The 21,855-nt window shown below is 39.2% G+C and overlaps 1 protein-coding gene across 4 annotated transcripts in view; it reads right to left on the bottom strand.

The window, feature by feature from the left end:
• Positions 1-21,855, bottom strand: part of ANKRD55 (ankyrin repeat domain 55) — a 534,677-nt gene that overhangs the window by 89,774 nt on the left and 423,048 nt on the right. For all 4 annotated transcript variants that reach the window (XM_086700691.1, XM_086700699.1, XM_086700710.1 and 1 more), the window contains one exon: positions 6,368-6,458. In XM_086700691.1, the coding sequence (XP_086556817.1) occupies positions 6,368-6,425 (58 nt within the window). In that variant the 5' untranslated portion in view covers positions 6,426-6,458. The remainder of the gene's footprint in view (positions 1-6,367; positions 6,459-21,855) is intronic.

Raw genomic sequence — 21,855 nt, 5'->3', positions numbered from 1 at the left:
GAACATTTAGAGATAGAAATACTTCCTGTGTGAAAGGAATCTTCCCTTTTCTTCCTCCCCAATAGAGCCAATAAAACAAGATTATCAATGCACAAATTACATTTTTTAAATTTTACAAAGAGAAAACAAACTAAAGACCCTTATTAAGCACACAAATCTATATATTAGTTCAAAGTTAGTGTTAGTTAAAACCACCATGATTTTCAGAGATAAATCAGAAAAGCTGAGATGTAGATCATTCTTGATATAAGTGGATTCTCAGAATCAGCAAACATTTTGCACTGACTGACAGGCTTCCTTCCTCATAGTTACAAGTGCTAAACATGACTTCTGGTAGGATGGGGTCTTTCTGCAAGATGGTATATATCTCTACATATCTTTTACACCAATATTGTATGTAAGTGCCTCTAGACCCTCTTCTCACCTTGTCTCAAATTTGGGGATGGGTAAGATGTTTGTTTCATACTTGTTTGGCAATAAAAATAGCTACATGCTTAGTAAATTTTCTTTCAGATTCCATTAAAATATCCTTGCATCCAAATAATTGCATCAAAGAGAAAATACATGAATATCATTACCCAACACAATTGCTTAATAGTTGCTAAGGAAATGTGGAGTTAATGGATAGAGATGGTAGGAAAAGCTCACTGTAGTGACCCAGCTGACTTTTGGACAAGGGGCTGAAAAGAGGGTTTGCCTCCTGAAGTTGATCTGGCTAAGCTGTGGACATAACATAAGGGTTGATGCAGGAGACCTAAGGGACCAGTGTACCTTCATTCTCTGTGGCTACCACTCCTGGATGCTCCCTCTTGGGATGCATACTAGGGTAAAAGGCCCCATTCCCTAGAACAGTAGGGCTGTCCTGTGACGGAGAATACTGAGGACACCACTCTCCTAATCCCCAACTCACTGAATCACTTGCATTTTCATGGCTCTCAAAGGCTGTGAATGGTAATTATTTGGGTAAGACTAGTCAAGGCTTTCCTCTAGCTAGGTTCACAAGAGGAGCCAGGAGTGGATGGGTTTGTCACAACCTTTCCCAGGAGTTGGTTGATGGGAGGGAGGTTCCTGTGCCAAATTGACAGCAGTGAAGCAGAGAAGGGTGAGGGACAGACTTCCAGAAAACTTGGTCTTGAGTGGGCCACAAGACCAGAAAAAAGTCTTTCATCTCTGTTTCCCTCTGCTCCTCTTTCTTCACCAAATGAGGGAGAAGGCTAAACATTTCCCAGAGGCAACAGCAGTCTGCTTCTAAACCTGTGGACTGGTGAGTTCCAGCTAATCTTACTTTATCTGGACAATTAATCTGAAAATTAATCACAGAATTCCCCCTCAGTGTTCCTGGGTTTCATTCTAGGTACGCATTTAGGTTTTTTACCCTAAAATCATCAATTGGGCCGAAATCTTTCCCTCTCTGTCTTGTCTCCTTTGCCTGCCTCTCTCTGCTCTCTTCCCAAACCTCTTTAAAAATGTGCTTATTCTTCCTTTGGAGGCATCTGGTTGTCATGCAGAATTTTCACTTTTGCTTTTTCAGCAAAGTGCAAATTTGTTACACTCTAAATTCTTTTTGTTTACTGCTTCCATTTTGGATGAAATGTTGGAAATTAAAACCCTCACATCTGTGTGTGGGAGCTTTAAAAATCCACAACACAATGGAAGAACAGCTTGATTGTGAAAATACACGCTTCATTAATTTTAATTTTTTAAAGTTTATTTATTTATTTTGAGAGAGGGAGATAGAGCACGTGAGCCAGGGAGGGGCAGAGAGAGTGGGAGAGAGAAAGAATCCTAAGTAGGATCTACACTGTCAGCGCAGACCCCGATGTGGGGTTTGTAGTCTGTGGACCCCACAAACTGCAAGATCATGGCTTGAGCCGAAGTTAAGAGCCAGATGCTTAACTGACTTAGCCACCTAGGTGCCTCATTAATTTGCATTTTCATTAATCTCTTACTTCTTCATTAAAATTTGTGGTTGATGAAGGAAGATTACAGTTGTAGATAGAACATGGGTTTTGAAGTCAAGCAGCTTGAATCTCAGCATTGCCATTTTATATGTGGTAACCTTGGGTCAGTCATAACCTTTTAAAATTCCCTCATTGGTAAAAGATGGGAACATGAGAGTGGGATAGATGTGAGGATTAAACGAGCTAGTCTATGTACAGTCCATGGCACAGAGCCTGGCTTTGCTAAGTGCTCAATTGACATTTGTTCTCATCAAATGTAATCCATGTAAAATGCCTGCACAGAGTCTGCTCCAAGTAGATGCCCTTTCTATCTTCCCTTCCAAATGCCAAATTTCTCTCTAGTTTCAATAAGAATGGGTTTTCCCAAAACCCCAGTCATAATACTTTCTGACAAGGGACTTGAGATTTGATATCTGTTCATGCCACGTAACAGGCTGAATGGTGTCCCTGAAGATACATCCATATCGTAAATCCCTGAAACCTGTGAATTTTACCGTGTATGACAAAAGGGTGGATATCACCTCGTATGTCAAAAGATGTGATCAAGTTAAAAGACGTTGAGAGTAGAGATTTATCCTAGATTATGTGGGTAATCCATGCATTGTAACTATGAGGGAGAGGCAGAGGCATTTCTGAGACAGACACACACAGAGAACAAGGTGATGTGAAGACAGGGGTGTAGACTGGAGTGGAGGCCACAAGCAGCGAGAAGCTGGAAGAGGCAAGGGAGAATTCTTCCCTGGAGAGTCCAGAAGGAGCAGGTGCTGACATTTTGATCTCATACACAGGCCTCCAGAACTGTGAGACAATACATTTCTGTTGTTTTAAGCCACCTAGCTTGTGGTGCTTTGTCATGCAGCCCTAGGACACTACTGCAGTGATTCAATCTGCTCTGGAGAGTTTGGCCCTCCTCTTGTTCTCTCAGCAACTCTATCAGTAAAGAGCCTGCAGGGTGGGCCATGCCCCCTCAGGTGCCCACAAACACAATGCTCATGAAACACAATTTCGTCTAGACCCTGGGCAGGGCAGGGTGTGGAGAGACCCTTGGGACCACTCATCCAGCTCCCATCCTCTCTGAGGCCTTAGGTTCCTCCTTTGGGCATAGCAAACCTTTTCTTTCCACAATTAGAGACAAAGCTTAAAATGCAAATATCTTCTGTTATATAACATCTCCACTGCAGTAGGAAGCTTTGTGTTCCGTAGTAAATGATTTTACTACAGGTCCTTTCCTGCATGTGGGCTCTGACAGGGAAGACAGCCAGGAGGAACACGTGGAACCAGAAACAGTGTTGCTATGGTGAAAGCAAAAAGCACAAAGCAGGAGTGGAGAGCTCTGAAGACCTAGGCTTCCTGCGTCACAATTTCAGAAAGCAAACCAGAAACGACTCTCGTTCCCGTAGCCAGATAACTGGGTGTTTAAGCCTCCCAGCAACCCTGCACATTTCACAGACTAGGAGATTGATTTGTCCAGGTTCATGCAAATGGGAAGAAAACTGAGACATAACATGAGTAAGGGCCATATATATATCCCTGAGCCCCTAGCATAAGGATGCCTTGTTACCTCTACTAAAGAGAAATCTAGAAAAATGCCACTGAAGGGATTCAGACTTAACACATCCACATCATTTGACCCCTGAAGGTCATTCTGTGTCATATTTTTTTCAAGTGCACAATGCTAACCATTCCCTGTGAAACCATAAACCAGAGCTGTCTGAGCCCTGCAACCATTCCATAGCAGCTATTGGGGCCACAGACCACCCATGAAAAGAAGTTTCTCAATGTTCTGGTGTCTGGATAGAGAATATCTGGGTCTCAGGCCCTTCTATGACTCACTAGCTGGGTGTTATTAGTACAAACATGCCCCACCTTTTCACCTCTCTGTGCTTCCCTCTTCCCATCTGAGATGTTAGGCCAATGGGTTGGATGAATGATTCTCAATCCTTGTTGTACGTGAGATCTTCCTGGGGAGCTTCCAGGCCTCCCCCCAACACTAATTATACTGGAGAACTAGGCATCAGCATTTTCCAAACCTCTCCATGTGATTCTTATGTGTGGCTGAGTGTGAGAACCAATAGATTACATGACTTCTGAGATCCTTCCAGATCATTTCTTTTCTCAACATTTCCACAGAAATCCAGGGCTACTAGAATTTTGATTTCCCAAATATTCAGAATTCATGGAAAGCCTTTGAATAAAGCCCACATTTGGGGAGAAAATCACTCTTCTGTGGTTTGCCCAACAATATACCATAATGGCATTTAAAAGCTATGTAATGGTCTAAACCATTATGGCCTTTCATGCTTTTAAGAGGATGGAAGGGTTAATGTGATAATAGAACTACTCAGGTATCATCTAATTAATTTTTATTTTAGGGGATTGCTCTAAATAGTACCCTGGAATACTGAAAAAAAAATTAATGTTTTCTAGTCAACTAGTATTAACTAAGCTCTTGTTTGTTCTGAGGACTGCTAAATTCAAGCTGGAGGTAGAGAAGGGAAGAGCCTTTCACATTTGAGGAACTCATAGTCCAAGGTAGCAATTAAAACAGGAATAACAAAGGCAGCCACAATTTTAAAGTACTTATGGCACATTAGGCATTGTGATTGGTGCTTTTTATGTATTATTTTATATTCTCACAACAGCCTTGCGAAGCAAACATTATTTCCTCCATTTTATTGCTGAGGAAAGTAAGGCCCAGAGAGGTTAGGTAGCTTTCTAAGGTCACACAGCTAAGAAGTAGATCTGCCGTTCCAACCTACGCTATTTCAACCATATTTCAGCACCTCTAGAAAGGATTGAGAAATAGAGATAGAGATGGCAGGGAGAAGGTGAACTTTCATGAGGGAGTCAGGTGTGGGGTGGACGAAATGCTGTGAATTGCTCACATGAAAGGTGCTGTAAGAAAATAAATATGACAAATTAATATGTTAACTAGTTAACTACGTTTTGGGCTCAAGCCTGTAAGGGAACACAACACTGGAATAGATGAATTCATTATGAAGGGCCACCTCTTCACAGTCAATTCCAGCTTCCTCAGATTAGTCTCAAAAAAAATAAACTCTTTGTGTTCCCCTTTGGATTGCATAGCTCAACAATGTCATTTTTTAGCTAGTATGAGGTCTTTGGATTTAGGCAGACTTTCATTTTTGCTGATTGTCTTCAGTGATACAAAATGTACCAAGGGGAGGGGATGGTGGTAGGCACAGCTTTAACAATCATTTTCCCTATGGTGTTCATCATCAAACACCATGTGAACCAGCATATTCTGAAGGGACACACACATACAATTCAAAATGAGTTAAGAAGTGGAGAACTATCTCTCTTTATATATACATCTGTACATATAGTGACTCAGAGATCTAAAAGTAAATCTAATATTTGAGAAAGCACTGAGCTAAAATAATTCACCCATGAAACAGATACAGCTTGAAGGGTAATAAACACACTACGGCCTAGAGCAGGACAAGGGAAAAAGAAAGAAGCAATGGATTTTCTTAATGAGCTTTTACAAATCATCTTTTTCATGTTGGAGCCAAAACTAGGAGCAAATGACCAAAGAACTTTAGGGTCCTGAAGAATATTCACAGGCTACAAAAAATGGTTTAGATGTCAGTTTTTTTTAAATATTCTAAAAAATATTTATTACATTTACAGAGTGGAAATTTCCTGTGCATATATAGGAAAGATGCATAATTACACAAAGGTATTATGTATATGTACACAATTCAAATGCAAAATGTATACACATAAACTGTACTGCTGAATACATGCTTTTTATGAGGATGGGGCTGATTCCATAGCAATCTTTTCATGTGGAAAATGACCTCCACTCGGCAAATTATGAGTAGGAAAGCTATATCCTGTCATTACAAATAACATAGTGTTAAATCACACCACAACCACGGATGAGATATTCTATCAACTATAGTATAAATCTAGGTAACATCTATTCCTAAAAGGAAATCAAGAAGTATCTATGGAACTGTGGCAATGAGATATTGAGGTAATAGAATGAAAAGAGACATGTGATTTGTTCTTTTTACATTAGTTACTATAATATAGTTTTTAAAGACTTGAAAATAAACTAATGAGAATAAAGATGATTGTATCTGAAATAGCTGGTTGTGTTTGAAACCCAATTTTTAAAATTTGTACATAGGAATACTTTAACAAGACAAACAGACCATAAGCTTATTTTTCATTTCCAAATGCTTATCAAACAAGAAGTGAACATGTAAAACAGATTTGTTTTCTATGTGAAATCCTCTTTCATATTACACACACACACACACACACACACACACACACACACACACACTACTCTTTTCCCCCTCAGAATTGCAGAATCTCTACCCCTGAACTAAAGATATGAAGAACCAAAGGAGGTATTAAAGCAGCATTTTTACCTTTTTGCTGGTCAAACACAGATGGAGTGCTGAAATCCATGGTTGCCTGTCTCATCATTTACCATCAGAATGGCAAAAAGCATCCAGGTTTCTAGAGAGAGAAAAAAAAAAACCCACCATCTCACATGTTACAGTCAACACATCAGTCAGATACAGCATCACTTGCCAAAACTCCTGTTTGAGAATTAAACGTGCATTAGAGCTGCAGGTTGTTGTCGAGGCAAATGATGGCAATAGGCGAATGTTATTCCTGTGATACCTGCCAGGAAAAGAGTTACTTCTTGTGGCTTCATTCATCAGCTTTGCTTGTGGGTAATTATTATACACCTTCCAACATCCAACAAAAAAAACGAAAAAGCTCAAACTCTAAAAAAAATACAATTTGCAGGGGGCCACCTGCCTTGGATCTGAGCCAGGAAAACACTGGAGGTCAACGGAGCTTCAGCAGCTGGAATGTTGCTTTAAACCAAAAGAAATCTCAATGGGTGAGTGAGGATTCACAGGGCCAGACGGAGCATGTGCAGAGCTGCCAATGCAGTTGGATTCAGCTGTGTTCTTGGTGGAGTGAGAGCTGCATTTGGGTCATGTGAGCGGAGAGTGCCATCTCAATGGAATAGGACGTAAATAGTGTAGCAGGAAGCTGCTGGCCATGTGCTGTATGGAGTGGTTATCGGCTTTCATAGCTCATCTGCAGTCTCTCTTCGGCTTCATGCTCCAAATGACAGGGAGGATGAGGGGAAGCAAGTGGCGTTTGAAAGGTGAGATTTCAAGGCTCAGACACCCATGACAATGAAATTAAAACAGTCTGCAATCACAAGGGCATTCAGTGCAGTATTAATGTGGTTGAAAAAACCCTGAAAATACCAGAATGTACACCATTGAGGAATAGTTGAACAAATGGTAGTAAATTCATACTCTACATTTAAAAACGTGAGAAAATCTCTCTATATATTCATCTGGTAGGAGGTCTCTAATCTATTGTTAAATGAAGAAAAAGCTTATATATTTCATTTGTTCATATTTTTATAAATACAATAACTACCCACTGTGTATGTAAATATATATATATATTCTAGGGAACATCAAGGAAGATGTAGAAAGATACACAACAAACCATTAATACTGGTTACCTCAGGGGATTGCAATTAAAGTAGCAGGTTTCTAACTCCATCTACCTTTGTATTTTTAGTCATATTATAATTAATGTCTATTATTTTATATTTGTCATTATAAATTTGATATAATTCAAAGCAAACTAACAAAGCTCTACACTCAAGTTAACCAGCCATATAGCAAATGCTGTCATCAAGGCTGTTGAAAATGGTAATAACTGTTTTCTTTTTAACTTTGTGTGAATGTGGAAATGAAAATAGAAGCCATTTTTCTTCATATATGACCACAACTTGTTTTGATAAGGACATATAATTTATGATATGTGTTCTTTCATAGAAAAACTACTTTGTTTTTAAAATTTTTGTTTGTTTGTTTGTTTGTTTGTTTGTTTGTTTGTTTTTGAGAGAGAGCAAGGGGATGGGGGAGAGGCAGAGAGAGGGAGTGAGAATCCCAAGCAGGCAAGGGGCCGTTACACAAGGCTCGATCCCACGAACTATAAGATCATGACATGAACTAAAATCAAGAGTTCGATGCTTAACTGACTGAGTCACCCAAGCGCCCCAATAGAAAAGGTTCTTTCTTATCTCTTCCTTCTTATATTTTCTCACTGCCTCATCATTCATTTTCCATTAAACATATTGTCTGGTCTCAATTCCCTGTGACAATATTGCTACTCATTTACCTTTCCTATGTCAGTCCCTCTCCCCAAGATGCCCTGTGTTCTTTTTATTTAAAACACAGGCAGGAACTACTTCTTATAAGTCATTATGCAAAATGTGCTCCATAGATAAGTCTCTCAAATTTCCCAATGCTGTGGGGTTGTTTTTTTTTTTTTTGTTTTTGTTGGTTGTTGTTTTTTTTTGTTTTGTTTTTTTTTTTTTTGCATTAGCCATGAAAGCCAAAGTGAGAAGGCTCAGTGGACTGGTGAAGACAGTGACTCATACTAGCTAAGGAAAGCTGGCTCAAGCTTGCCTAAATGACCTACCTCAAATTTAGATTAACTTCCTTTTTATTCATTTGCTCATTGATTCATCAATTCCTATGGAAGGATTAGCGCACTCTGGTCATCTCTGTAGGTTCTGATGATGCAGGCATGAGCAAGGTCTCCACACTCAAACAACTTAACACTCTTGGGTGCATTATATTGTATCCACTCATTTCATGAAGCAGCAATATGAACTTTCTCCGTATAAAATATGGTATATACTTTGTATATATATATATACACATTATTCTTAAAAACAATTTTTTTAATGTTTATTTATTTTTGAGACAGAGAATGAGCGGGGAAGGGGCAGAAAGAGAGGGGGACACAGAATCCAAAGCAGGCTCCAGGTTCAGAGCTGTCAGCACAGAGCCCAATGTGGGGCTCGAACCCACAGACTGTAAGATCATGACCTGAGCCAAAGTTGGACACCTAACCGACTGAGCCACCCAGACACCCCTATACACATTATTCTTAAAACAGTTTTCATGTTGCTTTGATCTTATAACTTGTACGTTTTAACACGCATCCACTTACATAAACATTTAGTGATTAGTGTGTACAGGGACTCTTAGAACTTGAAATAGATCTCCTTTCACAAAGACGTCTGACCATTTAACATTCATTACCTTATCTGGAACTTAATCATAAATTACTGATATTTTGCAATGTGTTTTTAAAAATTTGTTATATGATCATGTTAGACTTACATTCACAACTCAATTCTAAGTTCCCAGAAGGTTTGAGCTGAAGGATAGGTCTTTTGTCTCCCGCAGTGCCAAAAGAGTGCTACACTCAGAGCTGCCAGTAACAGATACTGATTTTTGTTAAATGTTAAATGTTAAATGCCCAAATGGACAAATCCAACCTTTGGTAAAATGGTGAATTAGACAATGGAGACTTCCAACAGTGGGTGCTCCTCCTGTCCCCTTCCCAGTCTGCACAGTCCCATTCCTACTTAGTGCAGACATCCCCATTTCTGACTTTGCCCTATGTTTTCCTTTTATCTTAGTTTTCCAGGATACTGTAAACTTTTACCTTCATGCATATCATGATAGCAACTTGGTGAGTATTTATCAGGCATTTCTAACATGCTGACTTTAATCTGGAGCAATGGCTTCATTCATTCATCCATCCATCCATCCATCACATGATACGTATTTAATGAATACTAATTATGTCCCAGGCAATAGTGTTGGTGCTGGGGGCATGGTGCTGACCAAATTAGGTATGTGGTCCCCATTTATAAGAATCTTTCAGTTTAGGGATGATTTAGGAGACTACCTTTTGTGGCCTCCTGGCACTTCAGAGTCCTTGGATCACTAGAAGCCTGAAGAATATCTCTGAATGACCATCTTCTGTAAGAACACAGTAACCCTCCCCATATCTGGGCAGACAGAATGTTCTTCCTTCTATCCTATGCTGATGAATAATGCTGCTCTTCGGCTCTATAATAGGCAGGTTTGCTACCCTACTTTGGCCAGATGAAAAATGCTAAGGGTTTTTTACTCTGCCTCTCACCATGAGCACTAATATTACAATAGATGTCCACAGATTAGAATAATTTTTGTCTTTATTTTAAAATCCCAAATAGATATTTTTTGAAATTTTCTTTCTCCGAATTGTATTTGTTTCATTTCTAGACTTCCATATCAACTGGAAATTGTGGGGATTTACCTTTAAATGCATCTGGGTTGTGGCCATTTCCTCAGTAACCTGATGGTTTGGGAAAACACAGAAAACAAAACATAATAGAAACTCAATCCACGATGCTTTTTAAATGTGTGGATGGTAAATTTACTGAACACCTCAAAACTCTTTTTAAAGTTTTTTTTTTTTTTTCAACGTTTATTTATTTTTGGGACAGAGAGAGACAGAGCATGAACGGGAGAGGGGCAGAGAGAGAGGGAGACTCAGAATCGGAAACAGGCTCCAGGCTCTGAGCCATCAGCCCAGAGCCTGACGCGGGGCTCGAACTCACGGACCGCGAGATCGTGACCTGGCTGAAGTCGGACGCTTAACCGACTGCGCCACCCAGGCGCCCCTCAAAACTCTTTTTAAAAGTTCTAACTTTGGCCACAGATCCTTTCCTTCTATTTTCAACTCAGGAATGATTGGCCAAGTTCAAACGAAGTCCTGTGGTTTGAATTAAGTTAGCATGTCAGAGAGGTCTGGCTCCGGCAAGCTCACTCCTCCCCACCACTTCCTGACAGACTCTCAAGTGTTTAGAACTTACTTTTCTTTGCATTATTTTTTCTGAGAGGAAATCCTTGTGAGGAATCTAGTTGGACTTGGCTCTCCAAAGTTTCTTGTAGAATTAGAAAAACAAAATTTGAGGTTATGAAGCAGGTTAATGGGAGAGAAGCCTGTGGTTCTTTGCTCAGAATAGTTGCTAACGAGGCCAAGTCTCACTCTGTAAAGCTGCTGTGTTTTGTGACCACAGACTGTACCACTATCAGCTACAAAGAGGATGGGATATGATAGACTATATTGTATCAGTGCCAGTCACTGCCAACTGCAAAAACAACATACAACGTGACACATGAAAGCCCCAATATGATTGTTGTAGGCTAAAGCAATGCTTCTTCTTTAAAAAAATTTTTTTTTAACGTTTATTTATATTGAGAGACAGAGAAAGACAGAGCATGAGCAGGGGAGGGGCAGAGACAGAGAGGGAGACACAGAATCTGAAGCAGGCTCCAGGCTCTGAGCTGTTAGCACAGAGCCCGATGTGGGGCTCGAACTCACAAACCGTGAGATCATGCCCTGAGCCGAAGTCGGACACTTAACCGACTGAGCCACCCAGGCGCCCCTAAAGCAATGCTTCTTAAATTTTAATGGACATACATATCACCTTGGGATAATCTTACGGGGAAGATTCTGATTTAGTAGTTCGGGGTAAGAAAGATTCTAGATTTCTACAACATTCTCAGATGATGCTGATAGTTGGTCCATTCTTTATGTAGCAAGGAGCCAGAATATTTTTCAAATACTAAGTAAAATATACACTTACTGGGCTTTTACACCCAAGGTTCTCTATGGAATAGTAAAGATCTAGAAATATTAACTAAGTCCCCAAGGGGCCACAGAAAATGTATTTGTAACAGAAGTGAGCCAGAGGTGGGGAATGGTTATTGACAACATTACCACCTTGAATATCTGTGGCTGTTTTTAGGTTAAAGAAGGAGTACAGGCCTATAGTTGGATGTTATTAGGGTCATATACCCTGAGCTTCCCTCAAGTTCTGCCCCCATTCTACTTCTGTGCATTTGGGCAAATTCTTTTTCTCCTAATTAGCACACTGGAGATAATGGTGGTCTTCACCTTAAAAGGCAGCTGTAAGGATGAAAAAGGATAACAAAACAGCGGTGTGCTGAAGCCAGCACCGACTGGCCCTCTGAAGCTGACTGTTAAATATTGAGGAATTTTGTGAGGTGCTTGGTAGCTTGAAATTAGCAATGGTGGGAATATTTACCCTATGGAAAACAGCAAATGCTACTGGTAAGGGCTCTTTCTTGTTCTTCTGAGAGCTGTTTTACCAGCATACCAGTTTTTATAAAGTACTTAGTGCCACGGGGCGCCTGGGTGGCTCAGTCAGTTAAGCGTCCGACTTTGGCTCAGGTCATGATCTCGCGGTCCGTGGGTTTGAGCCCCGCATCGGGCTCTGTGCTGACAGCTCAGAGTCTGGAGCCTGTTTAAGATTCTGTGTCTCCCTCTTTCTCTGACCCTCCCTTGTTAATGCTCTCTCTCTGTCTCAAAAATAAATGTTAAAAAAAAAATTAAAAAAAAATAAAGTACTTAGTGACTAAAGACCTTGTGAATACTACCTTAGCTACCTTATCTGAATTATTCCAGCACTTGTGGTTTGAAACACATCATTTAGCACTAGACATTGTATAGCAGCTTCCTTTTCAATAAATTCTATAATAGGGTTCTTCTCAAGAGTGGGTCTCTTGAAACTGGAGGCTGCAGAGGTATTACATATTCTGCCATACACCATGATTGATCATGCCTTATTTTTTGCCTCTCCAAGGAGACTACTGAGCATAATTTCAAAATCTTTGGAGTCCATTACTCCAAAAGCCCTTGATTCCTTTCACAGGAAGAATCAGAGTCCAACCTGAATAATCTCAGGACAGATTCCAAGATAATAATGCCTCTCCAAAATTTTTTCAATGATAATGTGAACATTGGAACAGGGAGAAAGAGAATATATACAAGTGCTATAAGATAGGTCTGTGTCCCAGTCATAAGCTTTCACACATTTCTCAAAATAACTGTAGTTGGTAGATTAATTTGGAAATGGCACCTGACACAGCAGGTAGGGAGGTAATGTCCCTCTGTGTACTTATGCTGACAACTAGATCTAAGAATGAGTATAGTCATCTAATGTGAACGCCCTCAACTCTCTTCTCCTTTTCTTCTAAATTTTTCTGTTCCTTCCCCTAGCCCCAATCTCTTCTGCTGCAAAGAAAGAAGTGTCTTTTTTCCTTGAGAATGCTAGGCCACCATTAGTGCATCTCATTCTACACAAAATCTGCCCAGAGAGGCAGATTTGCACAACCATTAAGAGCAATGACTAAGCCTGACTAGCTAGGTTCAAACCCCAGTCTTGCAACTTGATGCTGTTTAAGCTATGCCTTATTTTCCTCATCTGTAAAGTCAGAATCATATTAATGACTTCCCATAAGGTTTTTCAGTGCATCAAATTGATTTAAATATGTCAAGCTCTTAAAAGCAATGCCTTATACAGAGTAATTCTTATATACGTTTACTATTAATGCCATCAATTATTTTATCTCTTTTGCAACTTCATCCTATTCCTTCAAGATCCTTTTCCTTAGCCTACATGCATGCTCACATCTTTCAATCCTTAAAAAACAAACCAAAATAATATAAGACAAAACTGTGATGTTTCTTCAGACAGGTTTGCCTTTTCTTTCCCAGCATGCTTTTGGGGGAGAAAAAAGTCTACATTTTCTCTTTCTTTCCTGACCACCCAATCTTTCCCTTGTCCATTAGAATTTCAGTTCAGCTCAGTATGGGCACTATTGTGCAGATACTCTGATGGACACCTGTTCTGATGGAAATGTTAGGATTCACTGCACGTTTGGCTGGTGGAACTGATTGGTAATGCCTGCTTTGAAAAACATACAGGCTCAAATAGTATTTTCCACACATCTCAGGGCTTCTACCACTTGGGCATCCAGTATTATTTGGGGGGGTAGAGGCAGACCCTTGGCAGTTGAGCCTAGGCAATGTGGTATGGTGGAAAAAAATGGTGAACTTTGTTACCACAAGACCTGGGCTCAAGTTCTCATTCTGTTCTACATTGTAGATCATTGTAGATGCTTCACCAATACTTGTTTAACTGCAGTGAATTATTTCCCAGCAAATCACTCAGAACCCTTGCCTTCTTATTTTTATGCTAATGTATTAGTAATCCCGGTTGAGTCTGACTACAGCAGAGTCTGAGTGGAGGTTACTTGTTTGAGCCTGTAACTCAGGCCCTTAGGCACAAGAGTGAATAACCCAAGGGCTTTGAAAGGATTTTTCTCTCTGAAGGAAGATGAAGGCAGGAAGATGAAATTGGTCACAGGACTCAGACCTGACCCTTTAAATGGGGCTCAGATGAAATCCTCTCCTGCTTGAAGTCAGTCTGGTTTTTCTCTGGTATCATCTATAATATATAGTGTCTCTTTCTAGTTCTGCCTCTAATCTCTTTTTCCTCTCAAGAGAATCTTAACCCCTCAAGTCCTCCTGTCATATGTGTTGAAAAAAAAATTCCCAATGTTAAGAGAATCATAAAACATATTAGAACAAAAAATTATCTTACCTACCTTCATCTTACAACCAGACCCAGACAGTTGATAACTAAACCAATAATCATCAGAGAAAATAATTTTCTTTCATTTGTAGGAAGAAAAATAAGGAAGTTTGGATTATTGCTCAGCCGGTTGAGGCGACACTCCCATTGCATGAATACAGCATCAACAATTTAATGACATCAAGGGTTTGAGGGTTTCCTTTACACATCATCCAAAAGGATGTTTTCATATGAGCTTGTGCCAGATAAGGGTTTTGAAATGCTAAGTGACATCCAGCAATCCCTTGTTTGATTTCCCAATCTTTTTGTAAGACACAATTTAAAACATCTCTATTTTCTTCTCCACTGAAAGTGGTGTTGGAGCAAACAGATTTATATTAAGCTTACAAAGCGGAAAATTAAAATTTTAACCAAACTGTCATGTATCTTGTTAGCTCTAAATTACACTAAACTGGTATGGTAGGCTTTGAGTCCCTAAAGTAACCATCTTTTTGGTATCATATAGACCTAGGGTGCATGTTTCTGGGTAAAACAATGCCTGAGTCCTTCTTTGGACCAATTTATCCCATGTGTTAATAAGAGATGTACTGAAGAAGTTATACATGCAGCAACATACCAGCCTTTAGGCAACTTTTGCTTGATGGAACATTTCATCTATTTGCAGGATTTAAGCTTCCAAAGCATATATTCTGACATTTCCCTTTCTTTCCCTCAGGGAAAGAAATTCTATTGCAATCCAATTGTGAAATAGAGGAGGAAAAGAGATATTAATTTGCAGCATGAGACTTTAGGCATGATAAGGTTTAAAGAAACAAAAACCTAAATTAATCTCTGTATCTCCAATAACAAGCTTAAGCTTTCCTTCATCCAGCTAAACAAACAAACTGAAATTCTATGGGCAGAGGAATATAGTTGTCATTTTATTTTAATATTCTCTTTGTTATAATTTAAGATACAAAGAACATACAGGGAGAGGCTTTAGCTATTTGCTTGATAGACTGAAATATGAGAGAAGTGATTTTCATTATCAGGCAATTAATAATTGATGGAAAAAGATGATGATCTCTGAATCCCCTTCTGGCAATGATAGACTCCACAAGACGAAATCAGCCTGTTGAAATACTATTCGTGTAATTCTGTTTGCATGGAACATACTCCTGTGTATTAAATTCTATGCTTACCATGCACAAATAGAGATCCAAATCAGAATTCTTAAATTTTTCTGAGAGAAAAACCAAATAGTTGAGTTAGAATGATGTATTAGAGGAGATCACTATTGACTACTGATGAAGAAGTATGTATAACATACTCATTGAATGCCTGGACTAATATTTGGTGCCCTTATTCACTATCCCAACATGCTTCATAAATCAGCTGCCTACTCTCAGACCTACTGTTCCCCCAGTAATCAGAAAGGAGAAGTGTGTTTTAGTCCAATTTTCTCTGCACAGATAGGTATAAACTAAGTATACATCTTGTCCCTTCTGCTGGCTCATGAGTCTTACATTATGACCCCTCTAGACCACTTTCCAGAGCAAGTCCTTTGTGTTGAGAACCTTTCCTGCCCATTGGTCAGTTACACTTACTCTTCAAGGCTAGTGTCTGTGAGTTAGGTGCCAATGGTGAGCTATTCTAAGACCCAGCTCTTTGGTTACAACATAATCACCCTCTCAAATAAGCAGATTCCTTCAGACATCCTGACATCAGGAGGACATCCAGTCCAGCACCCTGATTTTACAAAGGAGAAAACCAAGGCCACAGACATGTGTTGACCTAGGCCAGCACTTTCTCCACTGTTCCATGCTGACTCTTGCTCTGTGAGCGGAAATTAACATTGGTTTAGTATCTTTACTATTGCCTTCTGGGGATGATCTCCTAGCCCAGGACCTGCAACTTTGAGAACTGGGCAAAGTGAGGGGTAGGAATAATTTATCACACTTTTCAACACAGACATATGTCTACTACTAGCTGTGAGTCAGCTCTATTAGCCTTGATTTCCCCATTGGGTGGCTAAGTCTGAATTCACTCTGAAGGAGCTAACCTGAATTCTTGTCTCTTGCCCCATCTTTTCAATTCCCTTTAACTCCCAGGATCCCTAGTTGCTATCTGGCAACAGTATTTCACTCAAAACTTTCATGGATAATAATATGCTCATAATTAAGAGATGATGTGCATTAAGAGTTTATTATGGGGCCGATGCTCTGCCAGGCTCTTTATGTATATTTTTTTTCATTTAATTCTCACAGGAGCCCTATGAGATAGGCAGTATTAATAGCTCTACTTACAGATAAGAAAATTAAGAGGTTAAGTCACTTGCCCAAGGTCCCTGAGCTAGGTTTTCTAACAGAGGTAGTCTAACTTCAGTCCTAAGCACTGACTCATATTATCAATAAACCAACAAAAACACTTGGAGCATTGACCATATGCAAGCCATTCAGCAAGGCTTCTAGCCTAGATGAGGTGTCTGGACATCCGAAGACATGTTTAGAAACACATTATGGAATAACACATGGTAAATAATAAGTTAATAATAGGCTAGGGTGGGAGTTTAATCTTTTTGTGTGTGTCAGGGACTTCTTTGGCAGTCTGATAAAACCTATGGACTCCTTATCAGGATAAGTGCATAAAATAAAAAGCATGGAATTGCAAAGGAAGCCAATTACATAGCAACATAGTAAAAAAAGTTTCTAAATGTTGCAATATAGTGGTATATAAGCTTTTATATTAACACATCATAAACATCACCATTTTGAGAACCAGTGAGATGGAGAGGAAAAGCAGTGGGTACTGAGGGGCCAGAGGGATGGGAAACCAAGTGGATGTGTAGCTCAAACTGCTTCTCATATCTTCCCAGCTCACCCAAGCCCATGCTTCATTCCCAGAGAGTGTAAACTGTATATGTATTTTCATCGTGCTGTGCATTTCCATGTACTGGTTTTTCTCATTGCTCCATAATAAATTGGTTTGCTCACGGCTCTCTGAATAGATACATTCCTGCACTGCTATCACATCTATTGACACTAAACTCCCACATCTCAGAGAGGGATTTAAAAAAATTTTTTTTAACGTTTATTTATTTTTAAGACACAGAGAGAGACATAGCATGAGTGGGGGAGGGGCAGAGAGTGGCGACACAGAATCCGAAGCAGGCTCCAGGCCCCCAGCTGTCAGCATTGAGTCCAATGCAGGGTTTGAACCCATGAACCATGAGATCATGACCTGAGCCAAAGTTGGATGCTAAACTAACTGAGCCACTCAGGTCCCCACTGAGAGGGATTTTAAAAGATAGCGCAGCCACATTTCTCTGACGTTTCTTCCTCAGAAAGCAATTTTAAAACCACAGTTTTAAATATCAAGAAATGAATTTGGATAGATTTCAATAATTGCAAACAGTCACATTTAATTCCAAGAGTGAAGTTTCTGTTACAGCTTTTGTGCTTTTTGTACTAGGGTGACAAGAGTTTCTTATGTAATTACAATGGGGAATTAAAATTCATTTCACTGCAACTTACTTTTATCAGAAACTTCACTCTGAATTAAACTAGGCTGTTTATAATTATTGACACCTATTTTAATTCACTTTATGGTATTCAGAACTGTGGTTTTGCAATTGTCTTTTCAAGGAGAAACAGTGGTGTTTCTGGACTATGAGCAACATATGTTATCAAGATGTGGTTTTAATTTGCATTTTTCCCATGAGTAATGATGCCAAGCACTTTTCATTTGCTATTTGACCATTTTGATAACCTCTTTTGCGAAGTGCCCGCACAGGATTCTTGTCCAATTTTAAAAATTGCGCTATTGTTTTCTTATACACTTAGAGAATTTTTAAAAAGATATTCTTGATATAAATCCTTTCTAGATGTGTGTGTGTGTGTGTGTGTGTGTGTGTGTGTGTGTCTGTATGTCTGTGCATGCCAGTCTAAGGTTTGCTTTTCCATTGTCTTAATAGTGTCATTTATTAAATGGAATTTCTGAATTTACTATCTGAATTAAATTAAAATTAAATTTCTGAATTTAAATATCTGAATTTAACTAAATCCAAATTATCAGTATTGCCTTTGTCCTGTTTAAAAACGTGTGACCTCCCCTGAGGTCCTGAAGATATTTCTTGTGTTTTCTTCTACATGTTTTGTTGTTTTACTTTGCACCTTTGGGTATATGATCCATCTTGCATTAATTTTTGTGTATTGTTTGAGGTATTTTTTTTCCCATTTGAGCCAGCACTATTTATTGAAAAGACTGTCCATCCTTCTTCCACTGAATTGCTGTGGTGTCATTGTCATGAATGAATTGATTCATCATATGGGTGTGGATCTGTTAAACTCTGTTCTACTAGTCTATTCCATCATCTACTGTCTATTCTTATATTAATACCACACTTTTATTTACACTAGCTTTGATATCTGTTTTTAGTTTTCTCCTTAAAGATTGCCTTGATTATTCTAGATCCTTTGTATTTCTGTGTACATATTACAAATAGCTTGTCAATTTCCACCAATTAAAAATAATGCTAAGATTTTCATTGGGATTGCACTGAGTCTAGAGATGAACATGGAGAGAACTCATATCTTAATGTTACATCCTTGAATCCCATGTTCATAGTATAGTCTTTCATTTATTTAGGTCTTCTTTTACTTTTCTCAGTACATATATATTTTTAATTTCTTTTTAACATTTATCTTTGAGAAAGAGAGAGACAGAGCACCAGCAGGGGAGGGGCAGAGAGAGATGGAGACACAGAATCCGAAGCAGGCTCCAGGCTCTGAGCTGTCAGCACAGAGCCTGACACGGGGCTCAAACCTACACACAATGAGATCATGACCTGAGCTGAAGTTGGATGGTCAACCGACTGAGCCACCCAGATGTCCCCATACCTGTGGTTTTAAGTGTAGAAGTACTGTGTATCTTTCATTAGATCTCTTCTGCATAATTGATGTTTTTGGTGCTTTTAAAATTTTACTCTCTAATCGTTTGCTTCTTTTTAAAAATAGATTTATTTCTTTGTTGAAATTCTCCAACTTATCTTCTATGCTGGCTACCACTTCCTACATTTTCTTGAATATATTTATCATGATTATTTTAAACTACCTGTGGGTTAATGTCAGTATTTGAATCACCTATAAATCTTTTCCTATTACCCATATTTTTCACTTGGATTTCAGTACTTTGATCCTTTTAATTTTTATTATATTTTCACCAACACCAACATTTTTGGTTAAATGCCAGATGTCATCAATGAAAAATTATAAAGACTTGAAATGATGTTATCTTCTTCCAAGGTTAAGTTTTCTTCTGTAGGTTGGTAGTCAAGATCTTGAGAAAACTTGATTTTATGCTTTTTGGGGGGCTAGTCTAGTTTGTTTTTTTCCTATTCCTATGGATTGGTCCTTATTCCTATGGTATGGCTCTTATTCTTAAGGCATGATGCTAAGGTTTCAATTCGAAGCCTGGGATTTGTACCAAGCTTTCTCCATCTTAGTAAGGCTTTAATTATGACTTCTGCCTCCCCAATAGTATTGAATTCTCTGATCAGCACTTTAGCTACCCAGCTTTAGGGAAATGTGTATGCAGAATTTCAGTCTCCTTCTCTGCTGGCCTTCCTCCTCTAGGACTTTGCTTGCTAGGAGTAGCAAGCTTCAAGCTACTCCAAACTCTGACTTCTGCCTCTTTAGCCCAATAAGACTACTGTTGTATATCCTTGTTCTGCAACTTGTAAATGTCTTTAGAAAAATATCTGGGAAGAATGTGGAACTCATGTCATGGGCTTTTCTTCAAGTATGGTCTGTTTTTGTGCCTTCAAACAATTGCTTTAAGTATTTTGTGCAATGTTTAGGTTGTTTTCAAAGACAGTGTTAGTATGATGTCAATATTCCATGGTGTCTGGGTCAGGCAGAACTATTTTTGTGGGAAAACGAAACAAAACTTGTACTACGTTTCTCAGATAGCATCAACTCATCTAAGATTGGAGGTCAGGGTGGGATGTAAGGAGAAATGAGAGAAGATCAATCATTATTCATGAAGGATGAACCGTGCTGGAAAATGAGGCTTAGACAATGCATAAATGACTACCTAACCTTTGAAAACATGGTGAAAATTATATTTAAAAGATTAACCCTGATAACTTAATGAATCAAAACTCATACTGCTTCATACTCATTTTCAAAGGAAAAAAGATGAAACCACATATGGTTCTGTAACTTTCCTCTGAAAATTGTTTTTAAAAATAAGTTTGTCATGTTTTTAGTTGGGCATATCCGCAGTGTTTAACAGTGGTCAAAAGTAAAAGCATTTGTAACCATAATTGTCCTAGAACTTTGTGATGAAAGTAATTTAGAGTAGCCAACTCTTAAGAATTTATGGCAACAAAGTTTTTTTATGTTTATTTATTTATTTATATATATATATTTTAGCGTTTATTTATTTTTGACACAGAGAGAGACAGAGCATGAACGGGGGAGGGGCAGAGAGAGAGGGAGACACAGAATCCGGAACAGGCTCCAGGCTTTGAGCGGTCAGCACAGAGCCCGACACGGGGCTCAAACTCACAAACCGCGAGATCGTGACCTGAGCTGAAGTCGGACGCTTAACCGACTGAGCCACCCAGGCACCCCAATGTTTATTTATTTTTAAGAGAGAGAGACAGAGTGTGAGTGGGTGAGAGGCAGAGAGAGGGGAGCACAGAAACTGAAGCAGGCTCCAGGCTCTGAGCTGTTAGCACAGAGCCTGACACAGGACTCAAACTGGGGAATGGTGAGATCATGACCTAAGTCGAAGTCAGACGCTTAACCTACTGAGCCACCCAAGTGCCTCATGGCAAGAAAGTTTTAAAAGCAATGTAGGAAGGGTGAAGCAGAGAGGAAAAGACTAGATAGGATATTCCTAAGGAGGTGGGTTTCTCAGATCTGGAAGAGCACTGGTATAAGGAACTGGAATGGCTACAAGAGTCATCCCAGGGATGATCCAGTCCAGCTTTCTCTGTCACCTCCCCTTCTAGTCAGAGGCACCAGAGTCCTGAGGCTGCCCCTGAACTCCTATGTGTGTCCAGAGGACCTCAACTGGGGGTGAGGAAATTAAGAGGTAGATCTGCTATTTGCTGGATGTATGAATTTTACCAAGTTACTTAATCCATCTGTTAAAGAGCTTTTGATTCCAAGTAATAGAAACTAAGCCTCAAAGGCTTAAGAAGAATTCATTATCTCAAATCTATCTTAGAGTCTGAGGTAGAACTTCTTTAGGATTGGTAGATTCAATAGCTTGATAACATCACCAAGAATCTAGGTTATTTCCATATTGCCATTCCGCCATCTTATGTACTGGTATTGTCTTTAGCCTTTTGGTTCCCTGAGTCATATCCAGACACAATACCTGAAGGAAGAAACCTCATCTCATGATTTATTGAACATAACTAGGTCTCTTGTTCCTGCCTAAGCCAATCTCCAGTAAGGAAAGTGGAATTCCTGTGACCAACTCCTCAATCTGTATATAAGCCAGAGCCACCTGGGGAGAGATGAGCATTTGAATAAAAGTGAATTCTGCTCACAAGGAAGAAGGTTATTGGTA

This window comes from Puma concolor, chromosome A1 (genome assembly GCF_028749965.1).
Source record: "Puma concolor isolate L17-30 chromosome A1, mPumCon1.1.hap2, whole genome shotgun sequence".
Classification (NCBI taxonomy): domain Eukaryota; kingdom Metazoa; phylum Chordata; class Mammalia; order Carnivora; family Felidae; genus Puma; species Puma concolor.
The sequence above is the reverse complement of the archived record's forward strand: the minus strand, read 5'-3'. Positions and strand labels throughout refer to the sequence as shown.